This window comes from Nicotiana tabacum, chromosome 11 (genome assembly GCF_000715075.1).
Source record: "Nicotiana tabacum cultivar K326 chromosome 11, ASM71507v2, whole genome shotgun sequence".
In the NCBI taxonomy this organism is placed as follows: Eukaryota; Viridiplantae; Streptophyta; class Magnoliopsida; order Solanales; family Solanaceae; genus Nicotiana; species Nicotiana tabacum.
In genome coordinates, this window is record NC_134090.1 from 114864598 (window position 1) to 114890729 (window position 26132).

The 26132-nt window shown below is 40.8% G+C and overlaps 2 protein-coding genes across 2 annotated transcripts; one reads left to right on the forward strand and one right to left on the reverse strand.

The window, feature by feature from the left end:
* Positions 1 to 368: 368 nt before the first annotated feature.
* Positions 369 to 1157, reverse strand: LOC142165976 (uncharacterized). Its single transcript, XM_075224370.1, has 2 exons — positions 638 to 1157; positions 369 to 469 (listed from the first exon to the last, which is right to left on the reverse strand). Exons 1-2 carry the CDS (start codon positions 1155 to 1157, stop codon positions 369 to 371), a joined length of 621 nt encoding a protein of 206 aa, XP_075080471.1.
* Positions 1158 to 13655: 12498 nt separating this feature from the next.
* On the forward strand, positions 13656 to 15817 carry LOC107759939 (tetraspanin-2-like). Its single transcript, XM_016577957.2, has 2 exons — positions 13656 to 14309; positions 15350 to 15817. The coding sequence occupies exons 1-2, from the start codon at positions 13809 to 13811 to the stop codon at positions 15641 to 15643; spliced, it is 795 nt and encodes a 264-aa protein (XP_016433443.1). The 5' UTR covers positions 13656 to 13808; the 3' UTR covers positions 15644 to 15817.
* Positions 15818 to 26132: the final 10315 nt, after the last annotated feature.

Sequence of the window (26132 nt, forward strand, 5' to 3'; positions counted from 1 at the left end):
TAATCCTCCATTCCTGACTTATATCTCCTTTAATGAACTATTCTATTTTATTATAAAAATTCCTACTTAGTGCTGCCATTACAGTTAAACATTGATAAAATCTTAGAATCCCAATTTCACTTAGCCTGACGAAGAATCTAACGAGACTAATTTAAATAAAACAATGTGTTGCTCTCTCTTTATTTCTTCGTTTTCTTAAATCCCAATTTGTTTCCCAACTCTTAATCAAATTATCAAATAGGAGGAAACATATATGTAGTTACCTGGAATTCTACTGTTGAGGGTCAAAATATATATTTTATTCTTCTAAGTAGAACGTGATATTGGATGGAGCATGATGGAGCACCAAAACCCTTCTGCTTTGATGCTTACGATGACTGAAGGGTTCTTTCTTTCCCAAATCCCTTGTTCTTCTTTTCTATCTCACGCCACTTTGGACCAAATGGGTTACGGCCCATTAATTTCATCCCTTCATTATATAAACATAGGTTTTTATTTTCCAATTTGTCTTGTATTTAGTATTATTATTAATATTTTTATATTTAGCTAAAGACTTGTATGCACTTATTGGTATATAGGGTATTATATTTTCCCCACCTTATAAAATTCGGTCATCGAATTTACAATAGGTGCATACCTATAGACTGAAATAAATGGGGATACTTCGTTTGCATATCTTTTTCTACTTCCCAGGTAGCTTCTTCAGCGGTATGATTTCTCCATATGACTTTCACGAACATAATTTCCTTTGACCGTAGCTTTCTTACTTGTCTATCAACAATTGCCATCAGCTCTTCCTCGTAAGACAACTTCTCATCAAGCGGTATAGTCGATGCTTCAAGCACATGAGAGGAATCCGATATATATTTTCTAAGCTTAGAGACATGAAATACTTGATGAATAAAAGACAACTCAGGAGGAAGTTCCAAACGATAAGCCACATCTCCCACTCGGTCTAGTATCTCATACGGTCCTACAAATCTGGGGCTCAATCTGCCTCTTTTTCCAAATCGCATCACATCTTTCATAGGAGAGACTCGTAGGAATACTTTGTCCCCAATTGTGAACACTATATCTCTTCTTTTCTTATCCGCATAAGATTTTTGTCTGCTTTGAGCTGTAAGCAATCTCTGTCTGATCAATTGGACCTTGTCCATAGCCTCTTGTACTAAGTCGAGTCCCAAAGTTAGTCTCACCAGCTTCAAACCATCCGATAGGAGTACGACATCTTCTACCATACAGTGCTTTCGTACGGTGCCATTTGAATACTGGACCGGAAGCTATTATTATAAGCAAATTCACCTAAAGGTAGATACGCGTCCCAACTACCTCCAAACTCAAGAAGGCAAGCTCTCAACATATCCTCCAAGATCTGTATAGTACGTTCAGACTGTCCGTCTGTCTGTGCGTGAAATGCAGTACTAAGATCTACTCGTGTACCCAATGCTTCATGAAAATATTTCCAAAAGCGTGAAGTGAATTGTGATTGTCTATCAGAGATAATGGATACCGGAACTCCGTGAAGTCGGATAATTTTGTTCATAAATATCTGTGCATATTGTTGATACCCAATTTTTTCTATATATTTTTAATATGCATAAATACTTTAAAATAGCATATATATGCATATATAAGCATGCACAAGGTTTTTATAATTTTTCTATAATTTTAAAGATTTTAAATTGATTTATTTCCTCCCCTTTTACTCATAAAATCTTCAATAATTATCCCTCAAATTATTATTGTGGTAATTTAGTCATATAAATTCTATATTCATGCTAAAATATTGTTAAAATATTTTTAGTACATTTTTATAATTGCATTTTGCATTTTTAAAGCTAATTTGCATATAATTGTAATATTAGCCTTATTAGTGTATAATTACGTTTTATATGCACAAAACGATCTTCTATATTTTTAAAATGTTAAATATCTATTTTAAATTATTTTAATATACTAAATTATTTTTTATAAATCATCTATTATTTATTATAAATTATATAGGTTAAATTGGCTATTTAAAACTTAGCCAAATTGGATTTCAATTTTAGCCTAATTAAACCCAATACCCCAGCCCAATTTCATATTAAACCACCCGACCCAGACCCTAAATACACCTACCTGATCCAGAACCTATCAGATCATGGCCGTTGATTTGAAAGATCAACGACCCGTATTGATTCTTTCCTTTTTTAATTCTAAACAACCCCTAACCCTAATCATTTTCCACATACCGCCGCCCTAAAATCCTCTCTACTCTCAGTATACTCTCAATCTAACCCTATCCCTTCAACCATCGACCTCCCATCTCCGGTCATCTCCGATGATCTCTCATCGTCTCCTATGCCTCCAATGGCTTCTCTCATGCCATGCTTGCCTTCTCTAAGGTCTTCAAGGGCCAGGGCCATGCCCACTTGCATCTAGGGTTCATCACCTGCCTGTTCTTGGCTACTCCAGTGTGATTTCAAGCAAAATCATGTTATATTTGCAACGATCCTTGGGTTTTCTAAGTAGGTTCTTTATCTCTATATGGGTTTCTTTCGAAACCCTAATTTCTTTTCTACACCTCCTAGATCTGTACAGATCCAGGATGATTCGAGTTTGTTTCTTTAATATTTTACACTGTCCTTGAGATTCTTTACAAGAATCATTGATTTCAAGTGTTTTTCACCTCCTTCTAAAACTAGGGTTTTCCGGACTTCCTTTTAAAAACCTTGTTTAAATGATTCTTTGTGTTTAAACTTCTATTTCTTGCATATTTTGACTGATTATATGATTTTACTACATCTTCAACTCGTCTATGTTGAAAGCCCTAATTTTAGGGTTCTTCGTTTGGTTTTTGTGGCTGACCGGTTCTCGTTTGAGTTTTTGTGACTATCAAGCCTCGAATATGTTTTTACTGAGTTTCTTAGCCTAACTTACATTAATTCTATGTGCTTGTGTTCATCTTAACTATTCAAGACTTGCCTCTTTCTATCAGTGCTGTTTAGCCTTCATGTTTGCTAGGGTTGTATGTCGACTTTTTTACTATCCATGTCTTACTTTATTTATATGCTAAACACTGACTCATGACTTTCTCTTTGATTGATTCTAGATCCCCGTTTCTTGGTTTGATCGGAAGACCTTCCTTTAAACTTTCGATTCCTACCCTTTCTATTCAATTTGATTGATTTGCATACTTGTGTGCATTGATAATGGATTCTTACTGACTATCTCCTTAATTAGAGTTTTTTCTGAACTTAGCCCTAATTGTTTACCCTATACTTACTGCATTTGAAATCTTTCCTTATTGGTCGTGCATTGATTTATTTCTTTATTTGTTATTTAACTCCTTAATTGAAGGGAAGTACAGATTTGATTCTAATTAGTACATGGTTCCATAATTATTGCTGAACTTTGATTCTTGCCTTATTTTCTACCTGTTTTCAAAATATAAATACCCTGCTCTTTCATTAACACAAACACACGAACACATTGGTTCAAAAAAGATTCTCTCTCTCACACTCAAAACTTTCTTCTCTCTTTTGTGTTACTTACTACTGTTCTAAGTTAGCTGGCTGCACCAAGGCTAACTATTGGGCTCTTTCACTTTGTGCTTACTGTGTCTCTACTAGTATGTTCTCATTTCAATTCAAGCCCCAAAACAATATGCTTCTCCTATTACTTCAATTTGTCATGTTTTTAATATGCTTCTATCTATGGTTTTGTTTTTCAACCTGCAACTAACATGTTTACTTCATTGTCTTCTTTACTGCATGCTTCTGAATATACCCCCTTAGGATTAGCCTGCTCATGAATCCCTTTCTAGTATACCCCAATGTGACTATGTTTCTCTGATTTATGGCATGCACCTTCATGTTGTACCTCAAAATCCCTTGAACCCCTTTCAAGGCTTCTCTGATTCTGTACCCATGTGCATCTGTGCTCACTATGTGCCCTATACTTACCCTTAATCCCCATTACCCCTCAGTGAATGTTTGTACCTGTTTGATTCTATGTCTTGGAGTGCTGATGAACCTCTTCTGGTTCTGTGTTTGGTTTGTTGTTGTAATCACCTTACCTTTTTAAAATTGTCTTATTGAATAATTCCCTATGTTGTTTTACAAAATTATTTCAAACTAGTATCTTTTAACATTGTTTTCATACTAAAACCCTTTTCAAAACTATGTCAAGCACTCTCACTTTACTCCTAAGTCCCTAGGTTTTGCCCCCTCTGTCACACCTCCTTTTTACGCGCCCGAGGGGGCGCAGGGGAGTTTTTTCCAATTAAAGGACAATCGAAACGGGATTTGTTTATTTATTTCAGAGTCGCCACTTGGGAGATTTAGGGTGTCCCAAGTCACCAATTTTAATCCCGAATCGAGGAAAATAATGACTCTATATTACAGTCTGCGTACCAGAAATCCGGATAAGGAATTCTGTTAACCCGGGAGAAGGTGTTAGGCATTCCCGAGTTCCGTGGTTCTAGCACGGTCGCTCAACTGTTATATTCGGCTTAATTATCTGATTTTATACAAGTGTGAACCTATGTGCAAAATTTAACTTTTAACCGCTTTCATCATTTACTGTTTTTATCAAGAATTGCAACGTTGTGAAAATGTATCTCGAACCGCGTTACAATCAATGTACCCGTGGTTGTCGACACACTTTGACTCCGTTGAGATTTGGATTTGGGTCACATCAATGTGCACCCGAGTTTAAGGAAATTAAATTATTAAAGGCGTGCCTAACGCAACTAGCGTATTGTCATTTTTGGGGAAGGCCGTAAAATTCGCTAAACGGCCTGTCCCGAATTCTAAGTGTTTTAATATATATACATTCAGAGGGCCCCGCGACTTGTACATTTGTTTGTCGAGGCTCGTTTCATTCTTATTTTTTAAAAGGAATTTGCAACGTCATGGACATGCATCTCGGGCCACGTCACAATCAATATGCCCGTGACTAGAGACATATTTCGACTCCGTTGAGATTTGGATTTGGGTCACATAAATGTGCACCCGAGTTTAGGGAGATAACATTATTAAAGGCGCGCCTAAAGCGACTAGCGCATTGTTATTTTGGGGAAGGCCGTAAAATTCGCTAAACGGCACGTCTCGAATTCTAATTATTTAATATATACATTTAGAGGGCCCCGCAACTTGTGCATTTTTCGAGGCTCGTCTCATTTTTATTTATTTATTTATTTTTATATATATTTTTTTCTTTAAAAGAAGAGGTAAACTTAAGGTTACTACATTTCTACTTTATCTATTTAAAGAGTTAATTCAAAGTTATTAAAATATATTGCAAGCCATGCTGTACGCAACGCACTAGTGGTTCACGACAAGTTCCATTTAACTATGTTCCGAATTGGAGCCGGGTCACATGAGATGCACCCCCGGTTCCTTTAATCTAATTACATGCAAACCAACAATATTGCCACAAATTACTAATTTGACGCTATTTATAAACTATCATTCTTTTCCCTCTAAATCTAGTTTAATGAAATATAAGCTACTAATCTAACAATAAATGGTAAACGTCTAACAATTAGTGATAAACAAAAATATAAAACTAACAACAGAACATAACATTAACAAACAACGATAAACTAACATGACGAGATAAACTTCACAATACGGCAAATGTACTACTACTAACTCAAATTCATCGAAACAAGACATGGAAGCAAAGAACACACCGAGACAAAAATAACATGAATACTCACGTTTAACAGCAACATCGAGTTTCAACATCTCGACCTCGCCAAAATGGACAGCAACAACCTCGTCGTACCGGACCTCGACGAACCCAAGTCGACCTCGACGGAACTCATCCCGGACAGAACTTCTGGGCTGTTTTGTTGAACGTTTTCGTTAGGTTTCAGCTTGTGCATATGTGTGTTTTCTTGGTCAGTCATGGCAAGGAGTAAAGGTTGTTCATGGCTGGACGTTTGCAGGCAACCGTTTGAACGTGGGGGTGCGACTGGATGGTCGCCTTGGCGTGGTATTACAGGTTGGTCGCCGGGGCTGCTAGGGGTCGTCTGGGCAGTGGCGTTTGGTGGTGGTGCTAAGCTGGGTTGTTTGGCGATGGGAAGGTGGCGGACTGGAGCTGGAGCTTCGACGATGGGGCAGTGATGGTTGACGACGAGGGGTCCGCTGGGGGAAGGTGATGGACTGGTGGTTTTCGTGGTGGTTTTGGGTTAGGTTTGAGGGTGGTTTTCGGATATGGTGTTTGGACAGTGACGACGTTGTTGCTGCTCGTCGGGCTGGGTTATGGATGGAGGTTTGACGGGGGCAAGGTAGTTGTTTGGACAGGAGGAGAAGGAGGTTGCCGGTGGGCTTCCGACGCTGGGGGGCAGTAGGGTTTTCTTACTTTCTTCTTTGAAGAAGAAAGAGGAACAGTAGTCGTTCCCTTCAAATTTTTCAAGTCCTCTGTTCGTTTTTAAAATTCTCCCCAGTCCTTTTCGTTGGTCCCCCCTTTAAAAATGTGTTTGTCCGTGTTTTTGTAATACAATGCTCATGAAAATGAGCCCCACGCGTGGTGGGGTTCGAGGCATATGTCCCCCACGCGTGGTGGGGTTCCCCACGTGTCCCGGACACGGTTTATTACGGGCTAGGTCCGAAAATTAGGCCTAAAACCGGGTAGTTTGAACCCGAATATTATTCTTTTGCTCGGACCCGAGAAATAGGAACACGTTGCTTAACTAGTCCTATGTAAGCAAAATAACTACCAAAATAAGACTAGTATTTAACAAAACTATATCTTTTTAAATATTTTTTAAGGATTTAAAATAGCTACAAAATATTAATAAAACTATTTTTGTAATTTTCGTTTCTAAATATTAAGATAAAATATGAGGTAATATTTTTTGTATTTTTTCCAAATTAAAATGACTACAAAACCTTAATTATATATTTTTTGTAATTTTCGAAATTATAAAATAAAGTACAATTTTTTTTTTGTATTTTTCAAGTTTATGAGAGATACATAAACTAAAATTTATATATATATTTTTTGAAATTTCTTTTTGCAACGAAATAAAGTAAAAATAGTTAAAATGGCTATACTAGTCCTAAATTAGATATTTAAGCTTAAGGACGTAAAAATTCCCGGGGAGGGTCAAAAATCTCGTGCTTACACCCTCCAGTGTGTGTACTACCTTGGGATCCCTATGAGATCCCTTTGAACTCTGGCACACTGAGGCTGGCTCTTCCACACTGCACTTACTCAATTTGGTTACAAAGTTTAGGTGTGAGCACTGCTCGGGATCCTTGAGATCCTTAGGGAACTCTGACGCACCTAGACAATAATATTGTTTATGGAATTTGGCATTTGAGGCTATTGGAGGTTTGGGAAATCACTTGGGCCTGATTCAGGCTCCCTATAGTGTAACTTCTTCTTTATTTATGTAATTCATTCATCTGATTTGTAATAATTTGTAAACGAATATTGGGGTGATTAGTGAAAAGGGGTGGGTAGTTACATATTTGTGGGGTAATATTGGTATAAACCATGCCTATAGGATATTATATTTGCTATGTCTGCCCTACCATGTTAGAAACCATGCCTATAGGACTTTATATATTTGTTGTGTTTGCCTCACCATGCTAGAAATTATGCCTATAGGTTTTACAATCAACTTCACAAGTAGATACCTTACTTAAGCATGTGATCAAGTTCAAATTTCTGTTCCTATGGGTATTTACATTTGTTTTAACTAGAAATCATGCTTATAAGTTTTTAAACAACTAGATATCATGCTTATAGGGAACAACATCAGAAATTTTGCGTATAGATCTAAAATAAGTTTAGTTTAAATAAGTCAGTCCAATTCATGTTAGTTTATTTCAAAACTGGTCTAATAAGTGGTTTGCTTTCCTTAAATGAATCCTTTCAAGAACTGCCCTAATTTACTATTAGAAAGCATGACTATAGGAATTCAAGAGTCGGTTTTAAAACCTACTCGCTGTTTTACTATATCAACGTAGCTATCATGTTTTAGGACATCATTGTTTTGCGTTTAGGCAAGCCTATAGGGCGATTTTTAAATTCTACAAACTGTATTTCTACTACTTGAAGTTGTTCAGATTTAACAGGTTAAAATCAGTAGGCAGACTGATTAGGGCCTTACTGTCGAGTTTATAAAAATAAGGTTTCATGTTTCTGTGCATTGACATCCACTTAGACGTCCCGTTTAGGCCTTTTCTCTAAATAAAAAACTGATCTTGTTTATGTTTGAAACGTGCTGCCTATGTGTATTACTTGTGGAGGTAAACTTGGGCCTTTTAACTGCCTCTTTCTGTATTTAGCTGTTAAGTCCTATGTGTTCTTGCCTGTTGTTTTCTCCTTTTAAGCACCTTAGGGGTCGTCTAGAACTGCCCAGATTTTGAGGTCCTAAATTACCTTCAGGGCCACAAGGAGGGGACGGGTAGTGCACGCATAGGCATTATCAAGGTTACTAGAACGCTTTAGGCTATGACCAAGGGGAGGGACTTAGATAGAACGGGATATGATGACTACGCACTAATGTCACGTGTAGCCCCTCATTGAGGAGTGTTTACCGGGCATTGCATAGGGTGATCCTGTAGGCTAACCAACCTAGGACCCTCCTTTCCCAAACCCTTTACTTTACTTTCCTATGTGCACACAATCTTTTTCTTATTGTTTAATTTATCCAACATGCTTTACTTGCAACCTATTTGATTCAACTGTTTATTTGTAATGGACTAATTTGTGAAAATAAGTTCGGCCGAGACCCACAGTTGTGGACAAAGAGGGTTGCCTAACACCTTCCCCTCGAGGTTATTTCGAGCTCTTACCCTAAATCTCTGGTAATGCAAACCAATCCAAGAGTTAATTGCTCTAGGTGCCCTAACGCACCATAATTCGTTAGGTGGCGACTCTTCAGATACCCAATTTTCACAAGGAAAATGAGTTATTACCCCCTATAAATGTCGAAACTCGGACCTTTCTTCCCCGTAAAAAGGGAGGGGAAAAAGGGGGCGCGACACATATCTTACTCCACTATATGTAGTCTTCACTCGCAAAAAGTGTGATGATTTCGTCAGTCGATCTACAATCATCCATACAGAGTCATAACCACTAAGGGTTCGTGGTAGCCCAGTGTTACATCCCGCATTTTCATATGTTAAAGTTTCATCGTATGTTAATCGACGTAAGTTCGGGAATGAGATTATTTTGAGATTATAAGCATTATGCTATTTCAAACAAGTGATGAATAAATTCGTGAAGGTGAGAGGGGAAGCAAGTCAAAGACATTGAAGTTTCGTCCAAGTTTGGCATATTGGGATAAAATAGGGTCCGAGCTAAAATACTCAGTATTTATGGACTAGTGCCATACAAGGTACCACATGACCATGATAGTAAGGTGTATAAGTTATGTGAAAAGTGAGTAGTATTTTAAGTAAGTGAAAATAATTCTTAATTATGTGGGTAATTGGTTAATTATTGGGTAATGGGACATTACCTAGTTTATTAATAACTAGTGGTGGATTAATTGAAGTCTTTGGATAAATATTAAACCCAAAAACATGGCAGCCCATTGGAATACACTAAATGACTCATGTCTTGGGATGAAAGGTGTCCATTTAAGTGTCATACATATGACACTTAAGTATATTAGAAGCTTGGCCTTTAAATGATCAAAATGTGATCGTATAGTTTTCTTTCAAAAAGTCCACATTCTCAAAATCCAGCAATAACATTTCCTTCACCATTGAAAGATGAATGACAATGATCCAACAAGATCCAACGTGAAATTTTAGAGAGAAATCCAACGTGTTATGCTAATTCAAAACAAAGCCCGGTACAATCTTTATCAAAAATATCATACGGATTTTTCCCTACTTCGATCAGCCGTTACGTGTTTCCGCAAGAGAGAATCGGTTCAGGTATGTTAAGGCTATCCCTTCTTTCTTTTTGATATGATCCATACGATACAAAGAAAACGAGTAAATGCACAACTTCCATAGATGACTCTATTCATAGAAGTATTAGAGGTGCCTATGTTCTTGAAATCCCATATGTCTTATTATTATTCTAATCGTCTGTTCATGGGTCTCAGAAAATACGTAAGTTGATAAAGTTTATTTTATGATATATATATATATATATAGGAAAAGGTTACGACGTTATATACGCATCACCACTTGATCATCGGGTATACGTTGATGATTTTGCTCACCGTGGCCGAGATGATATGATGGGATGCCCTCGGAGGCCTAATGATGATGTTATGAAATATGTACCTATGCACGACATAACATTCATACGCATATGCACGACGCTATTCATGAATTACAGGTTATCCAGACTTACAGGTTGAGTCATTTATTCTATATTTCTTTCATATCTGTTATGTACTTATTTATGTGCCTTACATACTCGGTACATACATTATTAGTATTGATGTTCCTTTTTCCCGGGGACGCTGCGTTTCATGCCCGCAGGTCCCAATAGACAAGTCGAGAGCCCTCCAAGTAGGCTATCAGCTCAACGAAAAATATTGGTGCGCTCCATTTGCTTCAGAGTTGCTTGTTTGGTTAGTATGATTTAGACTTGTATTGTTTGGTACGGTTGGACTCTGTCCCGACCTTTATGAAAATTATGTATTCTTAGAGGCTTGTAGATAGATGTCATGTACGTAAAAGATTGTATGGCCTTGTCAGCCTATGCTCAGTATACGAGTGGTTATTTTGGTCTTATAGGCCCGTATATCTTATGTATAGTTGGTATCACATGTTGTATTCTACTTATCCCACGGCAGCCTTCTGGATCAATTATCTATGAAAGTATTACATTAAAAGATACGTTATGATGGTACTCGGTTAAGTAAAGTACCGGGTGGCCATCGCGGCTCATCGGTTTGTATCATGATAATAGTGGTATTAGAGTAGTTCTGTTCTAGGGAGTCTACATGCCGTATCTAGTAGAGTCTTGTTTATGGGTGTGTCGTGGACCACACTTATAACTAGGAAGCTACAGGGCATTTAAGACCATTGCTCTTTCTTCTTACTCAAGATCGTATCATAGAGCTCAATTGTAAGAACTCAATTTCCTAACTTTATCTTATTCATAATACGACAATGCCTACATCCAGAAAGACGGTTGGTAAGAGATAAAGTTGTGGAAGAGTTAAGTCAGAGGAACTCAATTTTTGCATCATGCTTATGATGGATAAATCTGAGGTATTTAGCAGATCATGGGTGTACTAAGACGTGTAAGTTTCTTGATAAGGATCCCTAAGGAAAGAATGTCTATCCATTCGTACGGTAAAATGGAATAAGAGAATCGGAAGGTAGACACAAGTTTCAGCAAGTAAAAGAAGCAGGGTAAAAAAGAATATGAGGTACCTAATTAATAAAGATTAGTAGTATTTACAATTCAAGCAGAGAAATATAAGCATTTCGAGATACCTTCAATTATAATAGAGGTATGTACAATAGTCACACCCATCTCAATTATGCTCCATGGGAGCTAACAGAAATAGTTAAGAGAAGGACGAATATCAGGAACCGGTTGGGGTTAGAGTAACCCAAAATGACGGTTGGATTGCTTGCGTTAGTTGACATTTCCGAAGGATATTCTAAATGTGCTAACAAAATCTCCTTGTGAGACACCCAAATGGTACACTTTGAAATAATACAGCTAGATATGGGTACTATAAAGATGGACACTGGAAGCCTTGAAAGGATAAATGTAACCTTAGTATGCCTTTTCCATGATTTTCAGACCCTGAATAGCCCAAATCTATTACCTTCCTCTGAAAATCCTCCAAATTATCGCCTAAATCCGAGCTCTCAAAGTCCCAACGTGAAAATGAGATCAAACCCTCGTAATTTCCCCATTTCTTCCCAGTGATCTCACACCTGCGGACCCCAGTCGCACCTGCGACGCTGCACCTGTGGAATTTCTATTGCAGGTGCAGAATTGACTTAAGACACCTGGGTCCGCTTCTGCGATCAAGTGGCCACACCTGCGTGTGCGCTCCTGTGGACAATTGTCCGCTTTTGCAAAATCCTCACCCAGCTCGACTCCCGCTTCTGCAATCACTTCTCCGAAGGAGCGGCTCCGCCGGTCAAATTGTCGCACCTGCGACCACTGGCTACCCAGACCAGGGTCGTATCTACGAGCTATGTTTCGCACGTATGTGTCCGCACCTGCGATCAACCTCACCGCAAGTGCGATGACACCAGAAGTTAAAGAACTTCAACAATTCACACAAGTCTAAAATGAATCCAAAAATGATCCGAAACACACCCAAGGGCCCCAGGACCTCAATCAAATATACCAACAACTCCTAAAATACCATACAAACTTAGTCGAGCTCTCATATCACATTAAACAACAACAAAAACACGAAACACACTCCAATTCAACCTTAATGAACTTTGAAACTTCAAACTTCTACAACCGATGTCGAAACCTATCAAATCACGTCCCATTGACCTCAAATTTTGCACACAAGTCATATTCGATATTATGGACCCCGATATCAAAAAGTTTACTCCGGTCAAACTTTTCCAAAATTCAACTTTTACCATTTCAAGCCTAATTCAGCTACAGACCTCCAAATCACAATCCAGACACAATTTTAAGTCCAAAATCATCTAACAGAGCTAATGGAACCGACGAAACTCCATTCCGGAGTCGTCTTCACACAGTTCAACTACGGTCAAAATTCTAGAACTTAAGCTTCCATTTTAGGGACTAAGTGTCGCAAATCATTCCAAAACCAAAAACGGAACCTCCCAGCAAGTCACGTAAGTAGAAAAAGATACAGGAAAATTAGTAAACAAGGGATCGGGGCTAATATTCTCAAAATGACCGGCTGGGTCGTTACATTTACGTTTATATGAATGTATTTATATTATATTAACTGAATGTATAAATTATTTTTATATAATCAGTCTAATTTAATTTGTTATAAAACGTAATGTATACATTATTTTTATATAACCAGTCTAATTTAATTTGTTATAAAACGTTAATTGCCTTTATTTAATATTATTCATTCCGCCTTTTATTATACTACTTGTTTTTATTTTATGCTGTTAATGTATACTCCCTCCATTTAAAAAAGACTGGCACTTATTTTTGTTAGTTTATTTATTTCAAAAATATTGGCACATTCCTATATTTTTTATTGGGAAACTTTTGTAATTATACAAATATTATAACTTTTTAAAAGTTTTATAGTCACACAAATATTATTGTATATATAAGTTCATTAGTTTCAAAAATCTTCGCTCTATCAAATTTTGTGTTAAGTCAAACTAAGACAACCAAATTGAAACAGATAAAAGTTATTGACCGTTTATATTTGTCTCCAACTTTGTAGTATTTACGCGTATGCCTTACTTATCATTTTATTTTATTTCATTTTAAAGCGCCGCTTATCAGTTTTATTTTTTTTGGTTTTCTATTCGATGTTCAGTATCCGCATTGGGGCTCAACTAAATCCGGATTCGCGCAGGAGAGTCCCACATTGGGGGTAAATCGCTCCCTAACAAAGGTGACTTCATATCCACGGCTCTTACTCGAGACCTGTGGTTAAGGACGAAGGAATAATTACCGCTCCACCACAACGCCTCTTGGTGCCACTTATCAGTTCATATAGTTCTATAAGTAGCATCTTCCTTCCAAAAAAATACGTACACATTACATTATACACTTTCCCCTGTTTTTTTTCCTCTCTAGCTATAAGCCTATAACTCCAACACTCAAAAAACCCAACTCACTCCAAGGCTACAAACCAATACCAAGAAAACACCGATCGAATTCCGGCAAAAAAGAAAATAAGCAGCATGACTAATTTGAGCAATAACATAACAGCATTCTTGAACTTTTTGGCATTCATGTGCTCCATCCCTATAATCGCATCAGGGACCTGGCTAGCTTCAAAGCCCGACAATGAATGCATCCACTGGCTCCGATGGCCGGTTATCTTCATCGGAATTGCTATCATGTTGGTCTCTTTGACTGGCTTTGTCGGAGCTTACTGGAAAAAGGAAGGCCTTCTAGGTGTCTACTTGGTTTGCATGGCGATTCTCATCGTCCTTCTCCTTGTACTCCTCGTGCTCGCCTTTGTCGTCACAGGCCCAACTGGCTCCTATATGGTCCCCGGAAGGGCATACCGTGAGTACAGGCTTGAAGGATTTTCTTACTGGTTGAGGGATCATATTACTAGTGCTGATAATTGGGGGAATATTAGGGCATGTTTGGCTGATTCTGGTATTTGTCCTAGACTTAACAATCAGTATGTCTCTGCTGAACAGTTCTTTGCTGCTGATCTTTCCCCTATTCAGGTAAATTAAGCTAGCTGTTCTTTTTACTCTGCAACTTTAATTTAATTTTCTGGGTGCTAGAAGACAAACGCAATTTTTTTTAGGAATTTCACATAAATACTTCTTCTAGGCACTTTAATTTATTTCAAAAGAGAATTGTGCTCGAGACTTTAGCACTTAGTCAATCTGGAATAATTAAGATTAGACTGTCTTTACCGTAAAAGATAAAAGATGTACTAAAATAAGGTTTTTACATACATGCTTGCCAGCTTTTGCCTCTAGGCGATGTTTGTTTGGCCCTTTAATTTAACTAGTGTCCCACACACAAATGTTGCCTTTCATCTTTATAATAAAAGATAGAATTTGACAACCATCTAAGCATCTTTTGTGTATTTGAAGTGGCTCTGCAGTAAATTTTACCCCTACCCTACTATTTAGCTTGTAAACTACTTCCTTGTGACCTAGTTTGACTAGACACGTAGTTTTAAAAAAAAAAGTTTTTGAAACTTGTGATCTTAAAAGCTTAAGGGTAAAAACTTTGTGAGCCATGACATTTGTGTAGTTACAGAAGCTTCTCATTAAGGATAAAATGAGTAAAACAAAGAATTTAAAATTGAATTATTTCCAATTGTAGAAACGTGTCATTCTTTTTGGATCGGAGTAATAAGGAAAGTATGTCATCTAAATTGAAATAGAGGGAGCAGTTATTATGTAATTTTTACCTAGAAAATTTACTATTATCTCTGTTCCAGTTTATGTGAACCGTTTCCTTTTTGGTCTGTTTCAAATAGAATGTCTCCTTTTTAAATTTGGAAACAATTTAGGTTAAACTTCCAATTCTATCTTTAATGATAAACTTTTATAACTACACAAATACTCTGAACCCCTTTTTGATTTGTTTAGGACCACAAATTCAAAAAAGTTTTTATATTTTCTTCAACTATGTGCCTAATCAAACAAGTTCATATGAATTAGAATGGAAGAGTATTAGCTTTAATTTTCTTGGGTGTTTTATTCTCATTTTCTTTTAACAGCTGCCCTTTTTCCTTCCTAAATTGCAGTCTGGATGTTGTAAGCCTCCTACAATCTGTGGATACCAGTATATGACCCCAATCATGTGGACTAACCCAACAAACGCAATAGTAGATGCTGATTGCTCCATCTGGAACAATGACCCTAGCCAATTATGTTACAATTGTGATTCTTGCAGAGCTGGCCTACTCGGAAACCTCAGAAAAGAATGGAGGAAATCTAATCTCATTCTCATCATAACTTTGGTTATTCTCATATGGGTTTATCTCATTGGTTGTTGTGCTTACAAAAACACCCTAACTAAACCACATTCCAAAAAATAGGTTTGGGCTTGATTTCCTTTTTGTTTTCTATTCCAACTCCTAAAAAACATCAGATCAACAAGTTACAATCTGAACAGCACTGTAATGGTTATAATTAGCCTCGTAGCTATTGCAGTTCAGTTGTTTTTTGTTCCTAGTAATTTGTGCTAAGAAAAAAAAAATGATGATTTTGGCATTTGTAATTTTGGTTTTCTCATTTTGAAGTGATAGTTTCTTCATCAACGAGATTGTACATATTCCTTTGCAGCACTTTATATCAATTAACGGGTTTGTCAACCAGTGGACCTCGAAGGAAACGGTTGTCACTATTCTATGCTCATCTTATTGGCCAAATTGAGAATCGAATCTAATTCCAAAGAGCAACTTTTTACTTTATTTTATCTCGTCGGTGGGGGGCACGATTCCCTTTCTTGAATGGACTGCAGTCAATATTACTAAGCCGAAAGGACCGGAAAAAGAAAAGAGATATCATTATAGAATAGTTGGTTTAAATACTAACAAGATAAAGAATCTTACACTATTAGTGTAGTTTAACGGAACATACATTTTGTTTTTCAGATTAATTGATCAGGTTTGTTGTAACAATTACTTGTTCTTATACATAAATTTGAATGACCTGACCAATCATTTTAAATTTTAGAATCTCATATTTCTATTTGATGTCTCTCGTAGGTTACTTTCGTGTTTTATGACTTGTAGGCATAGATTTGGTTTCCAAGAGGTTCGAGAATGATTTGGAACACTTATTTTCTAACTAGAAGTCTTAAGTTGGAAGAGTTACCAAGGTTAATATTATGGGTAAACGAGCTCGAATTAGTCATTTGAAAGTTTCGATAGGTTCGCATGACGATTTTAGACTTGTACCTATGTTCGGTGCAGATCTCTGGTGGCCCTACATTGATTTGACACTTTTAGTTGAAAGTTAAAATCTGAACTTAAGAAAGTTTTGAGATTTTTGGTTTGATGCTTGATTCTTCGTGTTATAATATTTTTAGTGTTATGAGCCTTTGGACAAGTTTGTATAGGTGTTTACCGTAAAAATGGTAATAACAATTAAATTTGTTAATGAGACTCTAAAAATACGTAATCTATTTTTATGCTAGTTGTTAAGGCAGTTGAAGCTAGATATGTGAAGCTTAACGGCGAAATACGAACTAAAACGGGGTTGTAATCAAATCGAGGAGCTAGCCGTCCGGGCCTCGGGCTAACCGATGAAAGGCCTTGAGGTCGATGCCTGGGCTCGAGCTCGAACTGTCGGGGGTAACCGGGAAGGGAATAACAGTTAGAATATAATTAAAGAATGCTCTTTATGGCCAATATCAAGCAATAAATGAAGAACAAGTATGAAAGCAATAAATGAAGAAGGTAGCCTCGAGCGAGTAAGTCAGAGAGAAAAGAGAGAGAGAGAGAGAGAGAGTTCTTATTGATCTTGTGTAGAATAATTGGAGCAACAACAGCCCTTTACAAAGTGGTGAGGATCCCCTTTATATAGGAGGGGGTATTCAAACATAGTACAAGAGTGCATTAATTGTAAAGGTAGGGAGATGGGGCGGCTAGACGTGGCGCCTTGATACAGGTTCTGGGTAAGTCGGCCTTGTTAGACTTAGCCGTGTGCCTGGGGAGTTCCCCATTTGACTTTAGCCTCGATCTGTACCTTCTTTAAGTCAGACCTCGACGAGCTCCGAGGAAGGGAACTCGGTCACAACTTCGCGTCCTCGGGGTTTCGAGGTGTTCTTCTGAAATGACTCGATAATAAGAAATTAGGCCCTCTGATTTCGCCGCATACAGATAGTCTCCGCGTTTCTCAGAACGAAGCGATGGGAAACGATTCTGATACCCGACTCCTCGGGCTTCCCGTGATGATGTCATACCGATGACCCAACCTATGGTGCTAGTTTTTACGATAATCGGGACATCCATGGACTTGTCTTTTCGACATTATTCAATGCACTATCGATTCCCGTTCTTCAAGATGAAAGTACCGCCGTCGATTCGGTTTTTCAAGAACGCAGTAATTGCATCCGCCGATCAGTCTTCCAAAAGCCTCGATGACCGTGTCATTATCTCCTATAAATGGGGGCGTTCTAGCGTTATTTTTCTATCCAAGTGTCTTCATCTTCTCATTCATCCCTTTCTCCTCGCCATCTTCCTCTGTTATTGATCACCATGTTTGGAGTTCACGGCCTTAGGGTTGTTTGGCAGCGTTCCGATAGGCCGTGTCGTGGCCTTTTGCCTGAGCTCCCCTTTGTTGAGCATGATTATACCATTCTGTCACTACTGTTGTTGTTGTTACGCCTGCTGTCGCTGTCCCTATTGGCTCGAGACGATGATATACAGGGGTCGACTTTCCTTGCTTGTAAAAAGTTCTTCGGACTATATACCGCTGCTCACAAAGGGGCTCGGATTATACACCGCTTCTCACATTCATACCCCGGCTCGACGTGGCTCTTTGCCCCGGGTTGGTAGCTTTCACAACTCAATGTTCCAAGAAGTGGATTCAAAGAAGCCGTGCAAGCGAGGCCGATGCTCGTCAGGTCTGCTGTCTCTCTAAGGTTCTCTTGGCTAGTGAGGGTCCTCGATCTTTGGCGGGCTATGGCATTTTTTCATCCCTCCTTGCTTCTCGACCTATCCTTTGTGCATATCAGTGTGGAAGGCCGGGATTGGGCTCTCTGAGGTTCTCTTGAAGTGCTTACTTTTCTTCTTGGGAGGAACCTTCGGAGTCGGATACCTTCTCTGGACTGGAGACGATGTCGCTGACCTTTTGGGGCCTAACTTCCCTTTAACGGAGGTCCTTGGGGTCGTGTACCACCTCGAGATCTGTACCGAAGCTGTTGGCCTCCCGAGGCCTATCCTGGGTAGGTGAATCATTGTTGTTCCCCACATATATATGGGGTGGCTCCCGCTTCTTGGAAGATCCCATTATTTTAGATAGCTATCCTTCCGCCTTGGCATCGAGTCCTTCGTTACCTTAAGCGCAAAAGTGTTCGTGTAGATTTCCGCCTCAGTTTACTAGTTCTACCATAGCCATGACTGCTACTTCAGGGCCTGCTCGGCTGGGAGGGGAGAGTTCCACTCCCAATGCTCAGGATCCACGAGAGTTTACTCTGAAGACTATGTCTTCGATAAGAGAGGAGCATCTGGAGATAGTGAAGAAAGATTGCGGATGGGGCGAGCGGGTAGCGTTGCAGGTGTTTTCCTCGGATGAGGGTATTACGGACCCCACCGATAGATTCCTGAACGTGTACTTGTACCCTTTCGCACTAGGCCCCCTTAATAGGGTTGTGCTCGATTTTTGTTCAAAGTATCGGGTTACTTTGGCGCAGATACGTTCATCGTTTTGGTGAGTAGTGTTGAGGATGAGGTTTTTTGCGGAGAAGGTAGGACTTGAATTCATGCTCAGTCACCTCGTCAGGCTGTACTGGCCCTTTCATCATCGAGGCCTGCTAACCTTACGGTGCCGTTCGTCCACGCCCTTTGTTGTTGATGATGAGGAAGATGGAGATCGGGAGTGGATCAGTCGATTTGTCTGGGTCCGGACGACTGACGTTATCCCCGTGGAACTTATGCCATTTCCCGAGGAATGGAATTACATGCGTGAGTGAAGTGTCTTGTGCTTTGTCAGATTTGCTCATGGCGAAAGCCAGTTTAGTAATTGTGTTTCCTTCTTTTCTCCAGCAGTTTCATGGGTGCCGGGCGAAGTTCCTGATCTGCCCGGCTGGGTCCTGAGGTTAGCGACCCATTCGACTTGTGACGAGCGTAGGTGGAGAGATGTGTCCCGGGGCAGATGGGAAGCAAAATACCAAGGTATGTGTGTACACTGCTTTTACCTTGCCCTTCGTATACTTGAGGTGACATTTTCCTCTTTTTATGTACTGACCTTGCCGTCGTAGGTATTGAAAGGTCCCCAGGGGCGAGGCTGTGCTCCTCCGGAGAGGGGGAGGAGTTGTCAGCTTCTGAGCCAAGGGACGGCGGTGATAAACGGGATAAGCACTCGCAATGTGATGGAGCTTTTAGTAGGGCTAAACGGGTCCGAATCTCCAAGGAGAAAACATCGCCCGAGCCTGCTGTGCCTGAAGTCTCCGGTTCCGGAGCGGTGGTTCCTCCGAGTGATCATACTTTGACCGAGGTTGGTTCTTCCAAGGCCGAGGGGGCTGGATCAACAGAAGTGTGCTCGGCCTTCGAGGAAGTCCACCGGCTTCACTTCGCGGTGAGTTTTGGCGTAGGCCTTCCGCATCTCGTGTTTTCTCTTCCTTATCGAGTTTTTCTTCTGCAGGCCTTTGACAGGCTTAGGTTTGAGCTGCTCCGTCATGGGGCTAGGCTCTGGAAAGCTCTGGATGAGGGTAGGTCCCTTAGGCTCCTCTGTGAGGAGAAGGAATTTGAGTTGATGCACTGGAGATATGAGGCGTACCGGAGCTCGAATTACGAGAGCTATTTGATGGAGCAGGTAACTTCTCGTGGTATGCATTTCGCTTTTTAACCTTTTAGGTTAACTTCTTGCCTATTTCAGTTGCAGAAAAAGATGGAGGCTTTGGAGCACCTTAGGGGTGAAGCCGACTGAGTTAGGAATGACTGTGGCTAGCTAAGAGCTCGAGTGCAGGCTCAAGCTTTAGAGAAGAAAGGTACCTTGGCTAAAGTTCCTGCCTTTGAGGCCCAACTCTGCTTGGCTCGTGACAACGCTTCAGTTCAAGCGGATATGATCACGAAGCTCGAGTCTGAACTTTCGAAGGTCAAGGCTGAGATCGTTGATGATCGGACCAAAGCAGCTTTGAGCCGGACTAAGGCTGATTAGGAGATGGGGATTCATTTGAAGGATGCTACTGATGCCCAAGCCGAGTTGAAGAGGGCCCTCGGTCGTGAAGAGAGGATCGCGGAATATGTTCTTTGCGGGTCCCGAAAAAGGGTACTTGAAGAGATCGGTGCCAGGGGTTTTATTCTTCCGGAAGAGCTGGCTCGAGGAGGGTGGACGAGCATGATGCTCGATTACTTCTGCCCAATATTGAGGAGAGTGAAGGCGAGGCTGATAGGTCGTAGCCCTCGGGGGCGGGGCATAGACTTGCCACTTCGTATGCGATACCTTTGAGTTTGTAGATGAGGAATGTACCTTTTCACATTTTGTAAATATCAAAGAACTCGAGGTTTTGTTTCTTTTATACTCCTTTCTGCTTTTGCTCCTGACCAGTTGGACCGGTTTCAGAGTTGGTAAGAATCCTTAGATTTGTGATATGGCCTTGGGTTATAAGGCAGGCCCAGAGGCTCTTACGCGCTCGGTTGATGCGGCCTTTAGTGTAAGCTGGCGTTAGAGCTCTTATGCTTTGCTCAACTATTTTGGGTTTAGTCTCTGAGTTGGGTTTCAAATCGAGCACAATCGACCCTCAAGCTTTTGTGTCTGCATGGGCGTGCGATAATGGTTCTTGCATTTTGGCCTTGGGAATTTGTGTTTTAACTATTTTGGGTTCGGTCTCCGAGTCAGGTTTCGACTCGAGCACAATCGACCCTCAAGTTTGTATTTGAGTGGGCTGGCGATGATGGCTATTACGTCTTGGGTCAAAGCGACCTTTTACGTATGCGGCCCTGAGGCTCGTGAAGCTGGTGATGATGGCTCTTAAGCTATACCCTTAGGCATGTATAGTTAACTATTTTGGATTCGGTCTATGAATCGGGTTACGACTCGAGCTCACTTTGGTCCTCAAGCTTTCAAATTTTAAGCTGGCGATAGTGGCTCTTACGCTTTTGGTCATTGCGACCTTTTGGTGTGTGGCCCTGAACTAGTTAGGCTGGCGACAATGGCTCTTACGCTTTTGCCCTTAGGCATATATAGGCTTTGTTTTCCTTTCGTTAAGGACTTTTTGAAATAATTTTGCCTGACCCATCGTCGGTTTGGGAAGAACCTCGATTTCAAGTCGTTTGCGGCGATGTTCGAGCACCTCAGAAGGTTTAGCTCGTAGGCTGAGTAGCTCAAAGCCTTGTGATTTGGAGCTGACATGGTCGAAGCTCGTTTGCCTGTCGAGGGTAGCGTGTTTAACCGGTTCTTTTCGAAGTAGATTCGAAATAATGACCTGCAATTTTATAGCGACGGTTGGGCGTTCCTGAGTTGCATTAATTTGGCTGGTGCAACCATATTGACCGTAGTCATTTGTATTTGGCTGGAGCCATTTTTGATCCTGAGTATGGTAGTTTAGGTGTCTACATCGAGGGTATGCCCTTTCGGGAGTCTTACAAATGCGACATATAGCCTAAACTTCGGGATCGAGTTTTATGCCTGTAGTAAGGTCTTACAAAATTTTCATGCCTGGTGAGGTCTTATAGTTTTTTCATGCCTGTTGAGGTCTTACAGTTTTTTTTCATGTCTGTTGAGGTCTTACAGTTTTTGTTGCTATGTAAAATGGATCTTGCCAGATCGAGTTTGCCCGCTCAGGATCTTACGACCTCGGGTTTTTTAGTGAGTGGCGATTGGCGACAGTCTCCGAGTCATTGCCTCATAGAGGACTTATGAGCATGGAGTTCTGACCCTTGAGGCCATGCGGGTATCAAATTCTTGACGCTAGTCTCCGAGTATTTCGGGACGTACTTGATGGAGGGATCCTTGCTGTGAACATGTTGAATTTTCTTCGGAGTACGAGATACTTTTGGTGAAATATATTCTTTGATTGCTTCGCGTAAGTACATGTTGTTTTGTTACCATAAGCCTGGCTTATGCGGACACGGTTCGTTTGACCGTTTGGCCCGGTATATCATTTCCTATTGGAACCTTATTTGTCATTTTATGGTACAAGGTTGATTGCAAAAGAAACCCTGTAAGCTTGTTGGGTCCTCTTTAGGCAGCGCATGGACGTTGCCTCGTTAAAAACCTTGCTGGTGAAAACTCTTTTCGGGATAAAAGCTCGATCGAAGGGAAAGAATGCAATGGACACCGCTAAAGCCTTGAGATCTTCGGGTTGGGTCAGCATTTTCGACTGCCTCGACCGGGCACCTGCATAGGTGTTAGTGTAGAATAATAAAAAAAGGGAGGTGGCCTTACCTTACTATGGGGTGCGCAGGTGATGTTCTGAGGCCTGATGTGTTCCTGCTGTTTGGCGTGAGGACCCTATACGGTCCTTCGCTGTGTTTAATCGGGCTTAGCTGAAGACATAGTTCGATTATCCTTTGACCCTTTCGAGGGTGGAAGTATTGGTTCTGGCGCTACGTTACATAATGCGAACACTTCCCTTGACGTGTGTTGTTCACCGTAGACGGTTTTAATTCTGTTCTTTGCTAGGGATTCCATCATTTGGCGAAGGGGGATGGTACCGCTCTCATGCGGTGTGTCTGCAGCCGTCCGAATAAGGCATTTTTGCCTCGCGTATCCTTTAATGACATGGGATTTGGCGTTCCGGTCTGTGCCGGTTGTGTTGGCTAAGAGAATGGTCTCTCCTTTTGTTGTTTCGATCGTCATGTTGAACCCATCAAAGATTCGAGAGGCGGGCATGATTTGGTCTAGCAGCCCGAGCTGCTTTGTCACTCTCGACCTGATAATGTTGGTCGAGCTACCTGGATTCACGAGCGCACGCTTTATTCGAAATGGATGAATAAAGAAAGAGGTTACCAGTGTGTTATTATGGAGTTGGGGTGAGGTTTCAGAGCTTTTTCTGTTGAATATGGGGGCACCTCCGGGTACGTATTCCCAGGTTCGTCTTTCTCCGGCAATGGATATATTCGTCCTCCTCTTCACAAGTTCCCGGGGGTACCGATGCCCCTCCAATATTGTGATAACATGTCGTTGCCCATTTGATTCGTTCTTTTTGGCCACCTTTCTTTCTTGGAACCGAACTTGAGCTCGATTGCCTGAAAATTCTTGGCGGTGATCTTTATGGAGTAGCTTGGCTATTTTCTTTCGGAGCTGGTGGCAATCTTTGGTCCTGTGGCCGTGCTTATTATGAAGTTCACATACCAAGCTGTGATTGCTCTGGGAAGGATCCAACTGAATAGGCGTAGGCCATTTGGTGTCCCCGGTTTTGCTGACGGTGAACGCAAGGTCTGATATAGCGATGTTGAAGTTGTATTCTGATGGGTGAGGCGCCCCCGGTAGCCTCGTGTCTCCATCAATTATGGCTCTATTGATGAGCCCTCGAGGGTATTTTCCTCGATCCATTCTCCGACCGTTGCGAGGCAAGTTGCGTCTCGGAAAATTTCTCTTATCTTTGGCGTACGACCGGTATCTTTCTTTGTTTGGATTCGGTTTCTTTGCCAGGAGCCTGCTTGGGTATACCGAGCTCGAGGGGGCTCCCAACTGGTTATCCTCGACCCTGATTCGTGACTGGTATCAGTTGTGGGCGTCCGACCAGGTTGTAGCTGGATAGTCGATCAAGTTCTATTTCAACTGTTCGAAGCCACTAAGCTTCGTTCGTTTAGGCCTTGAGTGAAGGCCTGCACCGCCCAATCGTCGGAGATCGGGGGAAGTTGCATTTGTTCCGTTTGAAAAGGAGATACAAATTCTCGCAGCATTTCATTCTCTTTCTGCTTGATCTTGAATGCGCCGGACTTCCTTGTTGATACTTTGATGGCACCGACTTGTGTCTTTATGAAGGAATATGCTAGCATGTCAAATGAATCTATGGGGTTAGGAGCTAGGTTGTGATGCCACATCATGGCCCCCTTCGAGAGCGTTTCTCCAAATTTCTTTAGTAAGATGGACTCGATCTCGTCATTTTTTATATCGTTGCCCTTTACCGCGCAGGTGTAGGCAATAACGTATTCATTGGGGTTTGTGGTCCCGCTGTACTTAGGGAGTTCCGGCATTTTGAACTTCTTTGGAATGGGTTTCGGGGCCGCTTCTTCAAGGAACGACCTTTGCATAAACTTCTTCGAATCCACATCTTTGAGGACCAGGGGTGAGCCCGGGATTTGGTTAACTCTGAAGTTATAGGTTTTGACCTTCTTATCATTGGCTGCTATCGTTTTCTCGCCTGGCTCGATCCTTTGGGTGAGGTCTTCCGGCTTTTTCACGATGGCGGGATCGGCTACTGATCCGTTGTTGCTCGATCTCTCCGGTACCTGTTTGGCCGGGGGAGTAGTTTCCGGTGCTACTGTGCTGGGAGTCTTCGGGAGGCTTTGCAATTGAGCGATAGCCAACTGTTGTGCCTGCAACATTTCAAAAATAACATGAAGACTAACTTCATGTTCTTCCCGGGCTGGGGTTTTTTGGGTTTCCTGTTGGTCGCCAAATCGTATGCTCCAATCGGTGTATGAGGTTTCGTTGACCTGCTGCGCGTCTTGCGAATCCGTGTCCATTGGAATCGGTCCAGGTGTGTTATCGGGGTTTTGCAGTGGCGTGCCAACAACTGGAACAACCACACCATTTTCTTTGTGGTTTTCGAGGTTGTCATTCTTGACTCTGTTTACTGAGTCAGATATTTTGACCTGAAATCGAAGATCTTGGACAAGAAAAAGTGTGAAAGATAACTTGAATTGTGCAATGAAACCAACAAGAAAATAATCACTATTATTTTTAGCCCCACGGTGGGCGCCAAACTGTTTACCGTGAAAATGGTAATAACAATTAAATTTGTTAATGGGACTCTAAAAATACGTCATCTATTTTTATGCTAGTTGTTAAGGTAGTTGATGCTAGATATGTGAAGCTAAATAACAGTTAGGATATAATTAAAGAAGGCTCTTTATGGCCAATATCAAGCAATAAATGAAGAACACGTATGAAAGCAATAAATGAAGAAGGTAGCCTCGAGCGAGTAAGTCAGAGAGAAAAGAGAGAGAGAGAGAGAGAGAGAGTTGTTATTGATCTTGTGTAGAGTAGTTGGAGCACCAACAATCCTTCACGAAGTGGTGATGATCCCCTTTATATAGGAGGGGGTATTCAAATATAGTACAAAAGTGCATTAATTGTAAATGCAGGGAGATGGGATGGCTAGACGTGACGCCTTGATACAGGTTCCGGGTAAGTTGGCCTTGTCAGACTTAGCCGTGTGCCTGGGGAGTTCCTCATTTGACTCTAGCCTCGATCTGTACCTTCTTTAAGTTGGACCTCGACGAGCTCCGAGGAAGGGAACTTGGTCACAGCTTCGCGTCCTCGGGGTCTCGAGGTGTTCTTCTGAAGTGACTCGATAGTAAGAAATTAGGACCTCTGATTTCGCCGCATACAATAGGGTAAACAAACTTGTTAAGATGGTTTGACAGGGTCCCTGGGGCTTTGGTGAATTTTTGGTTAGTTTTGTTGTTCTTTAGAACATGTTGTAGATGTTAATTTTCTTATGCACAATAGTGCATCGCGATCGTGGAGCTAAGTCTCGCAATCACGTAGAAAAAATTGGACTAGGAGGAGATTTGCACTTCCAAATCGCATATATAGTCCACGATCGCGTAGGATCATCAGCTTGTGTATCACAGTCGCAGTAGCGTAGGAGCCAGGCCAGTTGGCCTTCGTGATCACGTGAGCTTAGTTGTGCTCACGTAGAAGGATCGAGCTCTAGGGGTATATTTTGTCTAGAATTTGAGA

Bases quoted from the DNA above. Each gene is read 5' to 3' on its own strand.
- LOC107759939 (XM_016577957.2), top strand. From the start codon at position 13,809: ATGACTAATTTGAGCAATAACATAACAGCATTCTTGAACTTTTTGGCA. The intron at 14,310-15,349 runs GTAAATTAAGCT...CCTAAATTGCAG, and splicing joins CTGATCTTTCCCCTATTCAG to TCTGGATGTTGTAAGCCTCC.
- LOC142165976 (XM_075224370.1), bottom strand. From the start codon at position 1,157: ATGGACAAGGTCCAATTGATCAGACAGAGATTGCTTACAGCTCAAAGC. The intron at 470-637 runs GTATGCACCTAT...TATATAATGAAG, and splicing joins CCATTTATTTCAGTCTATAG to GGATGAAATTAATGGGCCGT.